Here is an 18,496-nt window from a genome sequence, read left to right as displayed (position 1 = left end):
TAACGATATTACTGCTCTGATCTAGATTAGCTGAACCTTCAATGTCACGTTTGTTGTTTGTAGCGGCTACTAGCTAAGTGTTTAACAACGTGAAACATGTTTAAATTAAATTGTATATTATTCAGTTCTGTGAGTAAGGTTTGCCGTCAGTTTGCTGCCCCCTTAAATGCAAATGGGAGATCTATGTAAGTGTTTTATGGTTTACTAGCATCCGTGTTAGCTTGTTGGCTTGTTGTGATAAAGTCAGTCTGCTGTTTGTAGCCTAAATTACAGAATGTGGTGATATTCACAGAGCCTAGTTTGTATGAAGCTGGTGCTGATGATATGTTATGTGTACAGATGTGGAAGCAGCGCTGTCAGACTGCAGGACGCCGCAGCAGCCACCAAAGTCTCCTCTAAAGACTTCAGGTCAGATGCAGCTAACGTTACACAACTCACATTTCACTGCCTACTGACTGAATTATTCTGCATTAGTTTCTTGTAGTCCACATTTAAAGGATAGGCTCATAATTTTTCCAAGCGTGTCTTAAAACAACAGTCAGGTGTTCATATGAACACTGAAAGAGATTTTCCTCGCTGTAATCATTCCTCCTGTTCACACTGGTCGTTAAAGATCCCCTTCAAATGTGCTTTCAATGTGAGTGATGGGGGCCAAAATCCAGTGTCCACAATTATTTTGTGAAAAAATGCATTTAAAAGTTGATCTGAAGCTTATATGAGGCCTCAGCAGTCTGAGTTAGTCATATCAGGTTGATATCTGACACATTTACAGGCTTTTTAGCATCAAATTCCCTCTTTGCGTTTCCTTAGACAGTATTTCCCTGTTGAACTGTGGTGGAAGTATAGTAACAAAAAGGGGGACTTTGACACTAAAAAGACTGTAACATTGAAAGATATCTACTTGATTGGACTCATTTGGACGGCTGAAGCATCAGATTAGCTTTAAATAAACTTTCAAATACATTTTTGCATAGGAGGAGGACGTGGATTTTGCCCCCCATAAGTTACGTTATGAAGGGATCTTCTAATGGTCAGTATGGACAGGAGGAATGATTACAGCAAGAAAAACATGTTTCACTGTTCATTTGGGCTCCTGACTGTTGTTTTAAGACAGACTTTCAAAATTGTGAAGCCATCCTTTAAACGTGTGTGCAGTTTGCTCAGTAAATAGAGGCACAACTTAATGCAGTAAATTCCTGTTGATGCAATATTAACTTTAGTTTTAACCCTTCAGTCAGACTCCTCCACTGCCTGGTCAGGACAGTCCACTCAGATGGGGTGGAAAGAAGTTTGAGGAATTACCAATTGCTCACATTAAAGCCACATACAACAAGTAAGTGTAAATTGTATATGTGAGTATATAAGATTAGTACATTGTCAGCTAAATAGTAAAGTTACGCAGTAGTTGTATTAAGTGTTTGCCTTTTTTCCTCCTTCAGTATGTCAGCACTATAACCCTTTTTGAATGAGGTGTAAATATTAACATCACTAATGTTTGCTGAAACAGAGCCATCATTAACGTTATTACTTCCACGTGTTTTTCCTGCTATGACAAGGCAAAATGTCTGCTGTGAAAAATGTCTATGAATTTAATTAATCTGAGAACAATACAATGGCTCTGATGTTAGCAAGGCTGTGAAGATTTACTCAGAAAATGTCTTTTGGCTTCCAAAGGGAGGCATGACAGAACAAGTTAGATTAAGTCACCTTGTGAATTTCACTCATCTATCCATCGCTAGTTTTTTCTGAAAGCAGTTTTGGCATTTTGTTTTGCCACTGTCAGATGTTTCTTTGTTGACTGAATGAATACCAGAATGAGATTTGTACCTTTGTGACTCAGAAAAGGGCTTCAGTCCTAATTAGACAATGCATGGAAAACATTTTTACATTAAAGATCCAGTCAGATTCTCTTCATCACTCATGAAAAGTATAATTTATACAGCTTTAGTGTTTTGCTTTTAAAGCAGATCTTGCTGTTAGAAAGCAGACTGGAACTTTCCTTTGTTATTTTAAGTAGAACTAAATGCAAGTTATCACACAGAAAACACACATTGATGTCATTTCTCTCTTGATTTGGATATTAAACAGACCTTTGTAAGATAAAAAAAAAATGACTCATGGTTATTCATGATTTTTTTTCAAATTAGATAGAAAAGGTTTTTGACAGAACTCTTATTAGCAGTTATGTGACACAGAAAAAGCAATCATGGGGAACATGGTATGTGTGACAGTTTACAAAATAACATCTTTTTGACTATCCCAAAAATGAACACACACTTCAGTTGTGAGCCAGTGACCCAGTAAACTGTCCTGTCCTGTACCAGCACACACATCCAGCTGACAGACAGCGCGGGACAGTCGATGGTCAGGACGTCCTGTGGAACAGAGGGCTTCAAGAATATTAAGAAGTCGACACCAATCGCTGCTCAGACTGCAGGCCTTTCTGCTGCTGCGGTAAGTTCTCACATTCATGCACTCTGACAGTCTAAACGTTAAAGTAAATTAATATCAGTTAAGACTGCAGCCTCTGCTGCTTCCTCGCTCTGTGTAGCAACATGTTATTTAAGAACATTAAATGTCTGTTGACAGTAAACTGCCCTCTCATAGGACTGTGTGACAGTGGAGCAGTGTGTGTTAAATGCTCATTTAGACGGTGTGTTAGCCTGATTTATGAAGGCTGCTGGTTAGAAGGGTTTAGGTCACACTGATTTGCAGTGAGGAGAGATGAAGTGTTTAATCACTACCACCGGTCATTTATCACAGAGGCAGATATGTGAGATTATTCTGATCTCTCATCTGTTGTCGTTGGATGAGAGATCAGCTGGGATATCAACACAAGCCCAAAACTCATGCTGTTCAATCCTTGTTCATTGATCTTTTATACTGTATGTCTCCTCTCAACAGAAAGCCACATCGAAGGGAGTGACGTTTGTTCGTGTTGTGGTCAAAGGTCTTGGCCCTGGACGTCTGGTGAGTAGAAAATATATGTCTGCTTTAAAGAAAGAGATGTATTAATAAGACCACTCTTATTTTCAGAGTATTTTATATCAAAATGTTGCCATTTTAATTGTTATTAGCAAACATGACATTTTAGAGATTATAAATGGGCACAAAGGACCATAAGATGAAAGTGAAACATGTTTTGTGAACCTGTTCTGTATTGATCTAAAAGTAGATGTGCAGCACAGATAAACCTGTCACTGCATGAAGAACTAAACCTCTGATCAATTCCAGCCTTTCTTACAATGACGATAATTTACACTGACATCTTGATCTGCTCCCATTAGCTTTGTTAATGAATGAATGCGTTTCTCACTGTTGTGCAGTCTGCGATCAAAGGGTTGACGATGGGAGGCCTGGAGGTGGTATCGATCACTGACAGCACCCCCGTGCCACACAATGGATGCCGCCCACGCAAAGCCAGGAGGATGTGATCTCCAAAATGCATTGAAAACAGGAGGAGGCTGTTGTCTTGTAATATGCTAATAAAGTGTTTTGTTGTATAACTTTCCCGGCTCTGAGCTGACCCTGCATAATTCATTTTGTGGAAATAATTGCAGATCGTGTTACTAATGAGCAGGAAACGAGTGTCTCGGTCCTCTGCTGGGACTGTTGACACATGAATGAACCTGCAGGCACTCCGATGTTCATTAGTAGACTGATGTTTGCAGACAGCTGTGAGGGTCACAGAAACAGACTGATGGTTTTGTATGGGGAAGAGAAAAACAGTGCTTTTCACACATCTGTTTGGACCCAGGTGGTAACCATGGGGACTAAACCCTTGAACCTGGCTGTGTTAGTGCCACGACGGCGCTCACACAACATTCAGCAGATGGTGAGAGAGAAGAGATGAAGCAAATTCAGCCTTCTGGTATGAACCAAGTTCTCTTTATGTTTAAGTACATTAGACAGCCAAACATCTGTTTCACATGATATGCAGTAAATACATCATTTGTAAAGCTCTGAAGGAAAAGTTAGCATGACAGATCAGTGCAGTATGAGAAGCGTTACAGTGGAAACAAACAAGAGACAAACAGGCATCAAACCAAGTCAGTGAGTGTGAATATCACTGTTTGAGCATTTTACTGATTTGTCCTCAACATGGCCAACATCCAGTCTCTCATGTTTACACCTTAAATGTTATGGATGATATGTTACACTTTAAACACGTTGTAAGCTATAGTGTTTTGGGATGCATTTCCAAATCTTTACATAACCTTCAATTTTTTTTGAAATACAAGAAAACCATTTAATACCTCTAATATCAGTCAGACTTCAGTAAACACCCTTTGACCCAGAGAAAAAAAAAAGGCAGGCTGCCCTTGTTTAGTGCAAATGTTCAGGGCTATTTCCCTTTAATTACACAAGTACCCACATAGCGAGACAGCAGAAAAAGACATCACAACAAATGAAATGACTGATGCGTCAGGTGGTCAGTGTCAACATAGGAGTATATTTTTGCATTAATGTGTTTCAGTCTCTTCGCACTTAGGCTCTTGGACATAAAGCCTTCTGTGATGATGAAAAATGATCTATATACTCAAAAAGAGTACCATGTGTTAGTGTATAAATGAGGCTCCATCAAGACTGTACTCTGATATAAAGACATGACATGCAAATGCTTCATTTAATATCAACATCTTTCTGCAGACAAACGTTAAGTACACACAAAGTAAAATTAGCCCTTTATGAGAATCGTCCGACTCCCTGCTGCAGCTGGTGTCTCGACATGGACGATGACAGTCACTGTACAAGCAATTTATCCTGCATCCATTCTGAATTCATATCTTTATAGCAGAAACCTCATTATAGATCAGCTCAGCAGCATAAATCAGCAACATTTTTTTTCTCTCCCAGCAATGAATCTGTATGACAGAACCGCAGAGACACAGTCGTGCAGCAGCACCATGTTGTGAAATGTAAAACAAAACTGCAAGTTTTATTGTGCTGCTTTTAAGAAAGTCTACTGCTGAAGAGCACTGCAAATTTTATTTGTTCATTCATTAAATAGTGTATTTTATGAAGTAGAAAGCCTTGGATGATAGCAAAACGGATTAAAAGAAGTATAAAGATTTGGTGAGGCTTTCAATATTCCTTTGTTGTCTACACAGCAGCTGATTTCTACACTGTAGGTGCTGCAGTTTTCTCCCCAGTCAGAGGTAAAAGTGCTTCAGACAACCCTAAAACAAATTAAATCTGCTATAGAGAAAGAGAGGACTTTCAGAAAAAGTAAAGTGATATTGTGTTTAAACTGAGCCAATGCTTCAGCTTCCAAATATATAAATTACAGGCAGAGCATTAGAGTTTGAGATACACTGTAGATAAAAAAAATAAGAGGCTTTCTTACTGCTGTTTTAACAACATCAGAAGACAATAACTTTCATTTTGTTGTTACCTGGTGTTGAAATAAATGTGTCTTCAAAGACATGTTGAACAGTTTGAGTGATAGCAGGTAACCTTATCCTGGCAGCGCTGGCCTTTTGTTTACATTTTTAATTGTAGGATGTCAGACTGCAATTTAAATTAAACTAAATGATTTGAAAATGACAGCGTCACAAAGCTTACGACTATTTTCCCAGTATGATGTGATTGGCTGGGTGAAATGTCACTCATCTGATCATCGTTCCTCTCAACAGCAATGCTGCTGTAAGTGTCTTTGGGCAACACCGTTAATCCCTAGTAGCATTGTAGCTCTCCCTGACCTTTCACCTCTGAAGAGGACAAGAGATAAAGGAGCAAATTATTTCAAAGATGACTACAAATACCATCAAGCTGTTGCTGACAAATTACATATAAAGAATATTCTGGAAAGCTTTTGCACAATCACAAGGACAACTGCAGGAATTACACAGCTGACCACAGTATGTAAGATGATTCAAGCAGCTGATATAAGTTGAAACTTATATAGAAAAAATGTGCAGTACTCAAAATAGAGATTTTATACACACTAGCTATACAAAAATACATTGCTTTATTTCAAATCGCAATGAAGTCCTTCCTTTGTTACACAAACATCTAAACTCTGGATCAGGCAAAAAATCAAATCACCAATAGAAGATATCTGTGGACTCTATCCAACAAGTTCAGGATCACAGCTTTCCCTTCCAAACTTCCCTCATCACCTGACATCAGCCACACATTCAACTAAACAGAAGTTTAACATCAACAGAGCAATGCTGCTTCAAACGAACAAAACATAAATAACAGGTCGGATTATGTTACTGTAAATACATTACCACAAGCTCATCACACTGCAAAAAAACAGCGGGACAGCGGACTGTTGATGGTGAAGACACCACCAGGGGAGGTGCTACGGAAAGCATGGGAAGCTTTTTCAACAGGACTGCTTGTATAGAACAGGAGGAGTAATGGGCGGCACAAGAGACAATGGTTCACTAATGATTACATCAGGCATCTTAATGCTTTTACACACCGCCTTTTTCCCTCCTAACAGGGAAGGCTATTTTCCTTCATTGTTATAGACAGGTAGCAGTGGACAGTAAATCTGAATTAGGCCACATCTCTTCACATCACATCACTCATATTCTTTACAGCAGCAAATTCACAATTTGTATAATGACAGTAGAGTCTACAACATCAGCACTGACTAACATTTCTTCAGACTTTGTAGTGTTGAAACGTTACTGCGACTGAAACACTACTGGAGAAGATTGTTGGATCAATTCCCTTCTGGGTGGGAAAGAGTGGACAAAGTGAGAGTCCTCAACAGCTGTTGTTGATGTTGCCTTGATAAAGGCACTTCACTGTGGACTTTCGCAGTAAACCAGCCGTTGAGAGTGTGTGGACTGTGTTTGAGTGTGAAGTAGGGCGGGGCTGGATCGATGTCACAGGAGCTCTGTATTTTATACAACTCAAGCATTTGGTGCCTCTTAAATATTGCACTTAAAAAGAGGGAGTGGAAGTTAAATATTAGAGGGACAAGGAGTGATTGTGCAATCAGCCCTCTGTTTAGGACCTTGACAGGGGAAGATAGGTTGGCACTGCGAGGTAAGTGCAGGAGTGGATTTGGTGGACTGAGGGGAGTGTCACAGGAGCCTCTACTGAGGCCTTCTATTACTCCGCATCACTTCCCCTGGAGATTGCTGAGCTCCAGGTCCTCCTTGCGGCGTTTTTGCTGGGTGAAGAGGGAGCTGAAGGGGTAGAGCTTTGCTTTGGCTGGGTAGCGCTGGCCAGCAATATCTACCTCGTAGTCCCCGCGGTTGATGAAGTCTGGAGTGATGGGTGTGGGGAGGCCCTCTGGGCCTGGTGGTGGAGACACAAAGCCCAGGCAGACGTGGCGCTCCAGAGTGTAGCTGTAGGCGCTGCTGGTGGTCGTGCCGGCCAGCTGACCGTTGCAGAAGATGGGCTCGCCCCACCACGGCCACAGGTCCAGCTCAGTGTCGTGGTCCTCTAGAACCAGCATGACGAATCGACGAGATACTCCGTCCTGACGCTGCTGCAGCAAGGCCTCACGACCGAGAAAATCTGTGTCCTGATGGAGGCAGGGAGACAGGAGGGAGGTGTAGAGAGATGACAGGAGAGAAGCAGAGGGCAAAGTAAAGACATGGATTCTGCTGATAACTGCTCGAGAGTTTTACACTGTGGGGTCCATTCATTAACACCATGCTGACATTATGTCTGTATGCAGCAGACAGTACACCTGATGTTCAACTGTTCTCAAGATGAGAGTGATGGCAAACTTTAAGACTGCTGGTGTAGAGAGCCACCTGCTGTGCCTGCAAGGGTCTAAGAAAGCAGATGGCCTACCAATTATTAACTTGCTTGTCTTTTCTCATCTCCCAATCATTTTAAAGTAAAACGATGATGAAGCAGTTGAAGTGAGACCTTCAAAATCATCATTCTTAATAATATAACTGACTGAAATGAAAGGTATCAATACACATTTTATCTTGTTCATCAAAATCACCATGGTAACAGAAAATTTGCTATTGACTGAAACATGGTAATGTAATATAACCATAATTCAGAAAGCAGAATTGAGAATCCACACTGGTTAATATCATGTGACAGCTGGACTGAAAACAGACCTTATCAAACTTGACCCTGAACTCTCGTCCACACTCCAGCGGGGTGGTGAAGGCGTCAAGGTCCTGACCCCAGAAGGCGAAGAATTTCTCTATACGTAGGCTGCGCAGTGCGTAGTATCCAGCGTTTCGAATGCCATACTTCTGACCCACTGACATCACCTCGTTGTACACATGCAGTGCATACTGTGGGGAGCAGAGAAAAACATTCATCTAAGACAGTATTACGCAGTTCTTTAAAGCTGACTTTACCAACCATCTTGTGGAGTGGTGATGAGAAATATGTTTGTGAGCAGGTTGCACCTCTATTGGGATGTAGAGCATGAAGCCTGGTTCCCCTGTGTGAGTCATACTCATCACTCTGATCCCGTTGGCATAGCCCACACTCATCTCCTGTGTACACACATACACACACAGACAGTTAGTGTTCCTGCTAATGTGGGGAAAATAAGACAAAGAACAACTTCCAACAATAAGTCACATCACTCCCTTTTTAATGACTTTCATCTCTACAACCACAGCTGCAACCTAAACTACAGCTGCTGCTGCTGCTACTACCAGTACGGCTACTTCAACAATTATAACAACTCTTATAACTGAGTAGTACTACTGCGATCAGCACTATTGTTATCATTATTTCTAGATTAATATCATTGCAGCTAGCCTTAGTTTCCCACCTTGCAGAACATGGAGGGAAAGTGATCAGGCGTCATGGAAACATAAGACAGCTCAGCCAGGACATCCATTGCACGAGGTCCAATCAGATTTAAAGCTGTAAGTAAATGATCAGAGTTATAAACACTGAAAAAACACCTTCTGATTAACAAAGCTGTCCAGATCCGGTACTTTCACTGTGCAGGCTTTCTGTATCGATTCACAACTAATGTCAATAGAATGACTCATAATAATAATATCTGTTCAAAGCATTGCTTCAGGTCTGTGCACTACTTATCATCCTTTTGTCAATGAAAAAGAGTTGTTAAGGAGGAACAACCACAAAATACAGAGAAGATAGTGTTTCATTACAAAATTTAGCTCTTTCAATTTTTTTTCCATCAGTTGATCTAAAAAAGGGTAAGGACGTATTGTATAATGCCATGTGTATGTTTTGGGATGGAGATCCTCAGTTGGCGTTTCATGTTGCACACAACAACAATGTAGGTTTACTGTTGCTTGCATTTTAGACAGTTAAGGTAATGGCCATTTCAATTTTGGAAACATAATTAACCACCCTCCCTCCATCTATTTGGTCCCTCTAGTGTCTGATTTCTCCAAATGCCAAACCCAGAACCAGTTTATTTGAATAACTAGGTTAAGAGCAGAATTATGTGTGCATGGAGAGTGGACGTGTGATGCTGGTTTATGTAATATTGTTTGGACACTAGATGGTGACAACAACACAGGTGCTATTTACTAACCTGTGTACTTCCAGCTGACATCCTCTAGGTGGAGGTGTGGGTCATTGGGCATGTGTTTCTTTATCCAGGACCAACAGTGGACCTGCTGGTCCGTTGGAGAGACAATGAAGAAGCTGGAGAGGGGACAGAAATGTGAGTTGTTTTAGATATCTTTTAGTCATAATAAGCTGCATGTCTATAGTCTTATTCTCTAGATGGTTCAAACCTGTTCTTGCTGAGGCGGACCACACTGCAGTCATTCTCATAGCCGCCTCTTTCATTCAGCATGCCAGTGTGAACGATATGTCCAACAGGAACATCCAGGTCGTTGGCACACAGATGTTGCAGCAGCTCCAGGGCCTGGTCCCCCGTTGACTGGGACATCAGGACAGACCAGAAGTTTTGACTTAATCACTTTAACACACTGGGCGCATTACTCATGGACTGAAGTTCATTCATTTAAAAAGAAGTAGTACATTACTGCTGCATCAGTGGTGACTAATTGACATTTTGAGTAATCAGCCATTTTAAAAACATTTTGCTGTGTTTTGGCGCAGATGAACACAACACTGATGGAAACCACATGGCATATATCTAATTGGGTGTGAGCTTATAAATTGTGCATAGTACGTTGTGACTTACAGTCAGTTCAAACTTGGTAAAGGAGGACATGTCGATGACACAGACGGCCTCTTTGCAGCATTTCACTTCTGCTCCAACAATGTCAAACCAGTCTGGCTTGTAGAAGGTCTTACTCTGGTCCAGAGATAGCAGATCTACAGAGATAAACAAAAATACACAAAAAATATGTAAAAAAAAAAAAATACGATGCCCAGCATGATTCTGAGTGTTAGAATATAGGTTGGAACAATGCCTCACAATGAAAATTTTTGAGGTTCACTTAAGACTTTCTTGATAAAGACAGTGTGGCGTGTTTCTGGTCAGTAATCTGTACCTTTCCCTGGAGGAACAAAATATTTGGGCCTTTCAAAGCCATGTTTCTCCATCCAGCGTGCTCCCTGGGTGTCCAGACGGTCATACAGAGGGCTGGTCCTCAGCTGACGACCAGTCTGAAAGTCCCAGCGAGGAACCTTCAGTTCATACAGCAAGGCTAGACACACACACACACACACACACACACACACATAGAAATACACAGTGGTCAGACCAAATCATACCAGAGCAAAATTGAGACACTGCACATTACAAATTATGAATTTGTAATTAAACAGATGTTAATTATGTTGGTGCCCATGCCATCAATTCCTACAAGCGTTATCAACAACTGTTCTCTGCTGCTTTATAACATCTGTCAACATCTTTCAGACCACTCTAATGGCATAAACGCTTGTTTGTTGAGACAATTCTGGTTAAAATTGGTACAAATTAGTAAATTCTACATGTGGGGGCTTAAATCATATCATTTTTGTTTAGAGAAGAAAAGTTTCCAAATACTGCTCTTACCTGGGCATGACCTTTAATGTGTGAACGACTATTTAGTTATCTAGATTTGAAATTATTCAGTCTGTCATTTCTTATTACTACACCGCTGTATGCTGTTGTTAACCAGTCTGTTTTAACAAAACATACAATATATGTATATATATACAATATATGATTCAGTATTGTGCTATATAAGCCCCTGATGATTGTACCCCTTTGGTTAAGAACATTAACACCCAACATACAAACGGTGACAAGAGGTGACTTACGCATGACTTCCATTACTCTGTGTCGTAGGAAGGTTCGGCTGCTCTGCAGGTTGCCAAAGCGTTTGACGTCCAGTGGCCAGACATTGGCAGTGGGGTATCCGTAAGTCATCCACTCTGCCAGGTACCTGGACACCAAAATACATAACATGGCATTTGTGCTTCACAATCAACCATCACAATGCTGATCACTGTGATTAAGACACTACAGATCAATTATATTTTGCTGTGAGTTTCTGAATTTAAACCACTGGATAGAGTCCAGTCTGTGAGTATCAACCGATCGTAAAGTCTGCACTTACTAGACTTACAGAGGTGTGGACATATAGACATAGTACTGTTCTAGGATATTCTGTTTACTGTATATACAGTAGGGAATTAAAGACTGAAATAAATAAGACCTCAGCCTAATTTCAGGAAATACACTTATACCCATACTTACTTGCCAGCTCCTCCAGCAAAGGACAGGCCCGAGGAGTTCATCCCTGCCAGCACATAGTAGCCAGAGACACCTGGTGTCTCCCCCATCAGACAGCGCATATCAGGGGTGAAGGATTCTGGACAGTTGACCAGCTGTTGGATCTCAGCTGACTCAAGACCCGGCATTCTCCTCAGCAGGGCACTGAGCATTGGCTCTACAAGTACAAAAAGATAGGGATGATATACATTTTCTATTTAGACATACTCTAAAAGGAGCTGTTTCCACAACAATACGTTGTATTTTCAAATCCTATAATTACCATAAACAAATCACTATGATCAAGATAACTGGTGGCCACATTTCCAAAAAACTCCACTGCCACAAAAATATGGTTGCTACTTGTTTTCCCGCCCCTAGTGTTTGTTTTTCTCATTACTGAAAAACAAAAACAAAATAAAATACTAAAGTAATCTTTTCATTGTCTTTTGCACAACCACCCACCACAAATCATCTAATATTAATTCTACAAGCTTAAAGCTCAGTTTTCACTGCAAGAAAAACACCCTTTTCCCATGTTGTGCTATAAACGGTCAAGCAGGTTTTCCAACATGTAAACTGAGCCAGAGGGTCAATTAGATAATCTCTTACTGATATCAAATGCTACACATAACATCTTTAACCTGTATTCTGAATTTGATCACAGACCTAATATAATAAAAGGATACTCGAGATTTTTTATGATTTTCCAGTCATTATTGAAGTTTCCATTCACACCTTCAAAGTATTATATATTCATAATAATATATTGACTGTTCAATGTAATATATTTCATTCATATACATTCATGAAACACATTCTTACCATGTTTTAAAAAACAACATGCAATATGAAATGATAAATAGGGTTTAAACTGTAGAATGACTTTGATGATATGCTTGACCCTGTACAGAGCTGCAGTTCAAGGTTGGCTGCTGTACTGCTGTCTTTACGACTGCCTGTCAAGCTGCAAGAACATTCTCAGATTACTGGCAGCATGAGGTGAAGGCCAACAAGACAGTATGTGTATGTGTGTGAGTATGTTTGTTTACATGTGTATAGAGTAGTGCACTTTGGACTGAGTCCAATGTATGACACTGATGGGAGTTGAAGTCCAATTAAGAGCAGAAAATAAACATTTCACATAAGGCTACTTGCACCACACACACACACACACACACACACACACACACACACACACACACACACACACACACACACACACACATTTAATATCACATGCTGAGACAAGCCTCCAATACATAAAGAACCTGAATTCAACAAATCCTCAAACTAATTACATGTTGGATAAACTGACACCATGACTGAAGCCTAGTAAAAAAAACAATAAAACGTGTGACCAAAATGATATTGGGCTATGAAAACAATACAGGTTGGACTATGGAGCTATAAACAAAATAGCCTTCGAGCCTAAACCTAACTAAAAATCACATAATATCATGGTAGATGAATAACTGTGGAGCTCTGCTCCTAGGAGGGTCATGTCACATGTTATGACCAGGTCAGGTGATGAAGTGTAGCCTAAAAATAGCTCAGTCCCACTGAAAAACCATGACCTGATCCTTTGCAAAGTTCTGAGAGGTACTCTGCAACTTTTGCAGGAAATGACTAAAACCTGAAATTCAGTGTCTTATAATCACAAAATCTTTGTCCTACAAAATAAAGCATTATGAAATCTCATTTACTGTCCATTTGGCCAATTGCCAAGATGACACAAAAATGATCTATCAAACAACAAAATTTGCTCAGGAGTGCCAATGAATGACAAACAACTAATTTAAATATGCTAATTTCTATTAACCTCATCTCCCTCCCTCCCTTACCAAAGTGGTCCCAGTCCTCCTGCATATTCTGGATCTCCAGCTGGTTGCGGCCCTCAGTGAAGATGGGTTTGGGGTTCTTCTCAAAGCCACCTGACAGAAGGCCTCCTTGCCAAGGCCGTGCATATATCCTGCCATCCATATCGATCACCACTGTGGACAAGACACAGGCTCAGTTACACCACCTCCTCTGGGCTTATTTGTTGGCAACCGTCTGATTTCATGTAACAGGCAAAAACATGTTTAAAACTTACTTTGACAGCAAATAACGATTTTCATCTTCAATGTTCAGTTCAACAAAGTGAACAATAAATTAAGCACACCTTATACCCTCTCTCTCTTTCTAACTGTCACACTAAATGCATTTAAACTTATTTGCACTGATATACCCTCCACCATAATGATGCTGAAACTCCTCATGAAATGCAGCTGTTGCCTATAAAAAAGGCGATTTAAATCTGCAAATGGTGCTATAATGGCATATAGTCACAGAGTAGACTTCACCTTATGTCACTGTGTGTCAACAGGGAACCTAATCTTAGAGGAAAATACTTGGGGGCAGACTAGGAGATGCTTGTTACAGTAACTCTGAGTGAAGTGAGTTTCTCTGTCAGCCAATTTGCCAAGAAACCAATCATAATTTAAACGATTTATTCCATTCCAAATATCATATTAAGCTGCCAATTTTAAAATCCATCAGCAATTGTGCCTGCTGTGAGAAAAAGTACATTTTTATGACGTGTGTTTAATGTCTGATACCTGGCGTGTTGAGTGGAAGCTGCTCCTGGAGAGGTTTGGTGAGGAGGTAGAAGTGTTCACAGCCATGAAGAGGAACTGACACCTTCATCTCACTCGCCTGGCCCAGCTCGTAAGCCCACTGGAACAGAGACAGACAAAGCAAAAAAAGTCTACCTGCTGCTCTAAACACTATTTACAGTTGGGATTAAACTGTAATCAATTATCTAAAAAATAAAATACATTTATGAACTAAAATCTTAAAAAATTCAGGAAAAACCTTGTTTAACTAATTTCCTGCGGGAGACCCCGATATAATCCTAGATGTCCTCAAGTTTTTAGTCATACTGAGTTTATCAGAATGACGTGCTGTAGGAAAAAAATCAGGCCAAGTTCTAGTAGCAATCGATGAAAAATATCAGGGTAATTCCAAAATGCGTATTTAGGTTTTCCTGCACATTTGTTGATGTTTCCCCATATGTATTCCATAATCCCACTCTGAGGTTTACCTGTCCAGCACAGTTGACAAAATATTCACACTCAATGGAGCCGCGATCCGTCTCCACCGCCATCACTTGACCCTTCTCTACCAGAACCTGCTGAACACTGGTTCGCTCCAGGATCTGAACCCCTGGATAGCAACATGGAAGACGAGGAGATGGGAGAGGAGAAAAAGGGAGGAATGGAAGGCGGAGATGACAATAAATAAGAAATGTATGAATGTATTGAACATTTGGTTGGTGTTATGTCACATTTTAAATGTACAATATGTGTAATTCTATGATATCTTGCTACAACAGTGCAGTCGATGGTGTGTCATCAAGTTATGAGTTTGAATCTCGTGCCTTGTCCAGCAGCAGCCACAGCCAGAGCGTGGTTAACATCAGGTGGAGACACCACAGCATCTGCAGGGAGGTGGATCGCTCCCACCAGGTCATGAATGTTAACAAGAGGGTGGAGTTTGGCCACTTCCTTAGGTTTAATGACGTTACAGCTGATCCCCATGATCCTGAGAAGGGAGTGAGGAGATATAGGTGAAGGTATAATATTAATGCAAATGTTATTTTTCCTATTTTAAAGGCTCTGCATATCAAGCTAAGATCTAGTCTTCTGGAAGCTGGGTGTAGATATGATTTTCTACCAGCTATAAACGTGGTCAGTCAAAGCGTGTGATCAATTTGTCTTGTTGATGTGTTTGTGCAAGACAGTCATATATCCGTCATATATGTATATATATATCAGTTGATATTAACTTACATCACAGGTATATTGGTTTTATGTATGTTGGCTGATAAGTAACAAGACACTGCAGTACAGAAATACCAAAGATATGTTTGAGGTCATTTAGAAACTGTGTCACCATGACAGTTTGTCTACCAGAGAGCACGGACAAGTTTATTTTTCAACGCAAAATGTCCTCCTGGGTGTACATTTTGTTCACAACTCTTCAAAGAAAACAAATTCAAAAATGTTTATCTATGTTTTGTGTTTATGTAAGGAAAATTACCCTTGGCTGATATATCATTACCAAATTTTTAAACACATATTGGTATCAGTATCTGTCTCAAAATGTCAGTATTGATCGGGCTATATTGCCTATTACCAAAAAGTAACTTACTTAAGTCTAGATGCCAGACGCTTCAGGGAGATGAAACGATCCTGATTTTGGGCCAGACACAAAGAACCTGTCTTCACATAACCTGAAACAAATAAACACAAGTCTCAAACTACACACGGATCTTCACTGCTCAAATACAGACGACAGCCATAATGAATAAAACTGTGGCAGAATCATCATTCTAGCCTTGTTAAAAGTCAAAATATACAGACTTGTGCCATCAAATAATCACTTGAACTTGGAAGTGGCTACTATTGTATGCCACATGCAAACATCTCAGCTGCATCACTGTAAAAATACTGCACTGAAACACAATGTGATGAATACATTTCTCATTTAATTTTACAAGGCATGATATAATTCTGAAAAGCAGGATGCATTGATTGCACTTCTATAACCCACAGAGAGTACTAAGAATAAATGCATATGTAACAGATTAATGTAGACATATCAAATCATTCCTGTTTATTATTTTTGCCCAATTGGGTCTGTATCTCCTACCTGTGTCACATTTGGGGTTTGTGTGTGTGTATGTGCTCAGCGTAGCAGGTGTGTGCGCTCATGCACGCGGGTCAAAACTTTTTCCACCTAACAGACATGTAGGCTGCGTCAACCAAAACTCCCTGATATTTTTTTTTTTTTTTAAATGCATTAGATGTGACACTAAGGTGATCTAATGCTTGTATCTACGTCATGACAGTATCAATATTGTAATGTCATGTTTCAATTCATAGTCATGGTTACTGGGTTTTGTGATTTACACTGCAATGTCTATCCATGTCTATGAAATTGAACTTCATTGTATCCAATAGTTATTTATTTTGTAACTTTTTCCCACTGACAGAGAGGGGGGCCAAGCAGACACACACACACACAACACCAGCTGATGTTTTTGTTACTTTGTATATATTTTACCAGATCAACACTAAAGACCTGAGACCCAGTGCTGCCTCCTGCCTCTTAATTGAAAATGCCAAGAACACATGGCAGAACATCACAGGCGTAACCCAGCCGGCTACAGATACATAAATAAATAAAAACACAGTTAGCCATATGTATCCGCGGACTGTTTACACAAATCTATTAATAGTCAATAAAACTTTGTCTTCATGAAGAACATGTCAGAGTGGCTCACCTGTTTTAACTCCTGTATCTTCCTCCAGCTGCTGATAAAGAGTGTTGGAATAGCTGGCCATTTGACACTCAATGGTGATAGGCTTGGCCACGCTAACAATGCCAGCACACAGTCTGGTTGTTCCTGCACCCAGTCTGCCAACAGAAAAACAGGACAGCCATTATAGCATTAGCAGAACAATATCCAGTTCACAGCTCTCTTTACTGATCCTCTATTGTCTATTCTACAGTGGGAACTGTCTTTTTTACAACCCCTACACAGGAATTTCAGAGGTAAGATTCTGTTACAGTAAGGTCTCTTGAACTACTGTGACTTGGATTATACATCATTTGTATATCAACTGGGGAGAAGAACTTCTGCCAAATAAATAAATACAAATATATACATGTAACCCTTGAGCTAGGGGTCTTTCTCAAAACCGATTTAGCACGATTTAGACCACCCCCCATACAACTTCATATATTACCAATAGATTAAATATTATCTCACCTGCCCTGCTCCAGCAGCACAATATCAGTCCAGCCCAGTTTGGCCAGGTGGTAGGCTACTGATGTTCCCACAATACCTCCTCCACAGATCACCACACGGGCCTGACTGGGCAGTGGGAGTAGGTGGGAGTCTCCACTGACAGCCATGCAGTGGGGGGAGGTCCAGAGGGCCCTGCCAGCCAATCTGTACCCCGTCTGTGGAAGCAGCAAACGGGGGAGCAGGGCAGGGGACAGAGCCCTGGAGCTCCGCACACAGCTGCACATAGCTGTGCTTTCTGCAACCATATACAAACAAACAAACGTCAGGTGATCGAGTATTCAAGGTTCATATGAAGAAGGTTAAAACGTCAATACAGAAAATGTCACTAATTGTAATTTCTATAAGGTTACATGCAGGTGCAGTGTTGTTCTTCAGTCAGTTGTAGTTTTAAGAGACTACGAATGATATTGATCAAGCTGTTGCTGTTAGCCGAACTAATACAGGTTGACACTAAATAAAGTACTCAATACTTTATGTTACAAACAGTGAAGACGTAGCCTGGGAAGCTATCAATGCTAGCTTGCAATAGTCCTTCAACTGTCACAGTTATATTACAGACTTATGGTAGCTCTAAAGCATCGCTGTAATTCTCCGTTTATCTGTGTAACTCAGCTAGCTTAAGCTTATAGGGCATTGTTACCTTAGTAAATTGTCCTGGACATTTTGCTTGGACGGAAAGAGCCTTAGCTGACCTGTACATTCTTAAAGTTTTGTAAAAGTTTGCTGACATTTTGTAGTTTTTCGAGCTCCCGGGGTTAAAGTTAGCGTTAGTGGTACTAGTAGCTAGCGTACGTAGCTTAGCCTAACGGAAAACCAGCTAATGTTGATTATTTAAGTAGCTAACGTCCAGCGTGTTGACAGACTTTATTCCCTGAGGCTTCCTTCATGGCTTACACTGATATAAAACTCACCTAATCAGTTCAGCCCCGTCGTTGTGATATTTTAAGGACAGAAGTGATATGACAGAAACTCTTGTTTGGGTACAGCAGGCACTATCAAAGTCAAACCTGCTACAATAACAACGAGTACTT

General features: G+C 40.4%; 2 protein-coding genes across 2 annotated transcripts; one reads left to right on the top strand and one right to left on the bottom strand.

Moving 5' to 3' along the window:
- mrps11 (mitochondrial ribosomal protein S11) lies at positions 1-3,510 on the top strand. The gene is made up of 6 exons (XM_042420017.1): positions 1-185; positions 340-408; positions 1,235-1,333; positions 2,325-2,454; positions 2,905-2,970; positions 3,327-3,510. The coding sequence occupies exons 1-6, from the start codon at positions 97-99 to the stop codon at positions 3,432-3,434; spliced, it is 561 nt and encodes a 186-aa protein (XP_042275951.1). The 5' UTR covers positions 1-96; the 3' UTR covers positions 3,435-3,510.
- Positions 3,511-3,859: 349 nt separating this feature from the next.
- On the bottom strand, positions 3,860-18,496 carry pdpr (pyruvate dehydrogenase phosphatase regulatory subunit). Its single transcript, XM_042414827.1, has 18 exons — positions 18,377-18,496; positions 17,427-17,700; positions 16,938-17,071; positions 15,803-15,884; positions 15,030-15,193; positions 14,694-14,815; positions 14,209-14,326; positions 13,453-13,602; positions 11,594-11,786; positions 11,155-11,279; positions 10,398-10,553; positions 10,085-10,218; positions 9,669-9,817; positions 9,464-9,576; positions 8,723-8,817; positions 8,349-8,438; positions 8,049-8,231; positions 3,860-7,492 (listed from the first exon to the last, which is right to left on the bottom strand). Exons 2-18 carry the CDS (start codon positions 17,687-17,689, stop codon positions 7,085-7,087), a joined length of 2,679 nt encoding a protein of 892 aa, XP_042270761.1. The 5' UTR covers positions 17,690-17,700; positions 18,377-18,496; the 3' UTR covers positions 3,860-7,084.

The sequence above is a fragment of the Thunnus maccoyii genome, chromosome 1 (genome assembly GCF_910596095.1).
Source record: "Thunnus maccoyii chromosome 1, fThuMac1.1, whole genome shotgun sequence".
NCBI classification, from domain to species: domain Eukaryota; kingdom Metazoa; phylum Chordata; class Actinopteri; order Scombriformes; family Scombridae; genus Thunnus; species Thunnus maccoyii.
Note: the sequence above shows the minus strand (reverse complement) of the source record. Positions and strands in the feature narration are given on the sequence as shown.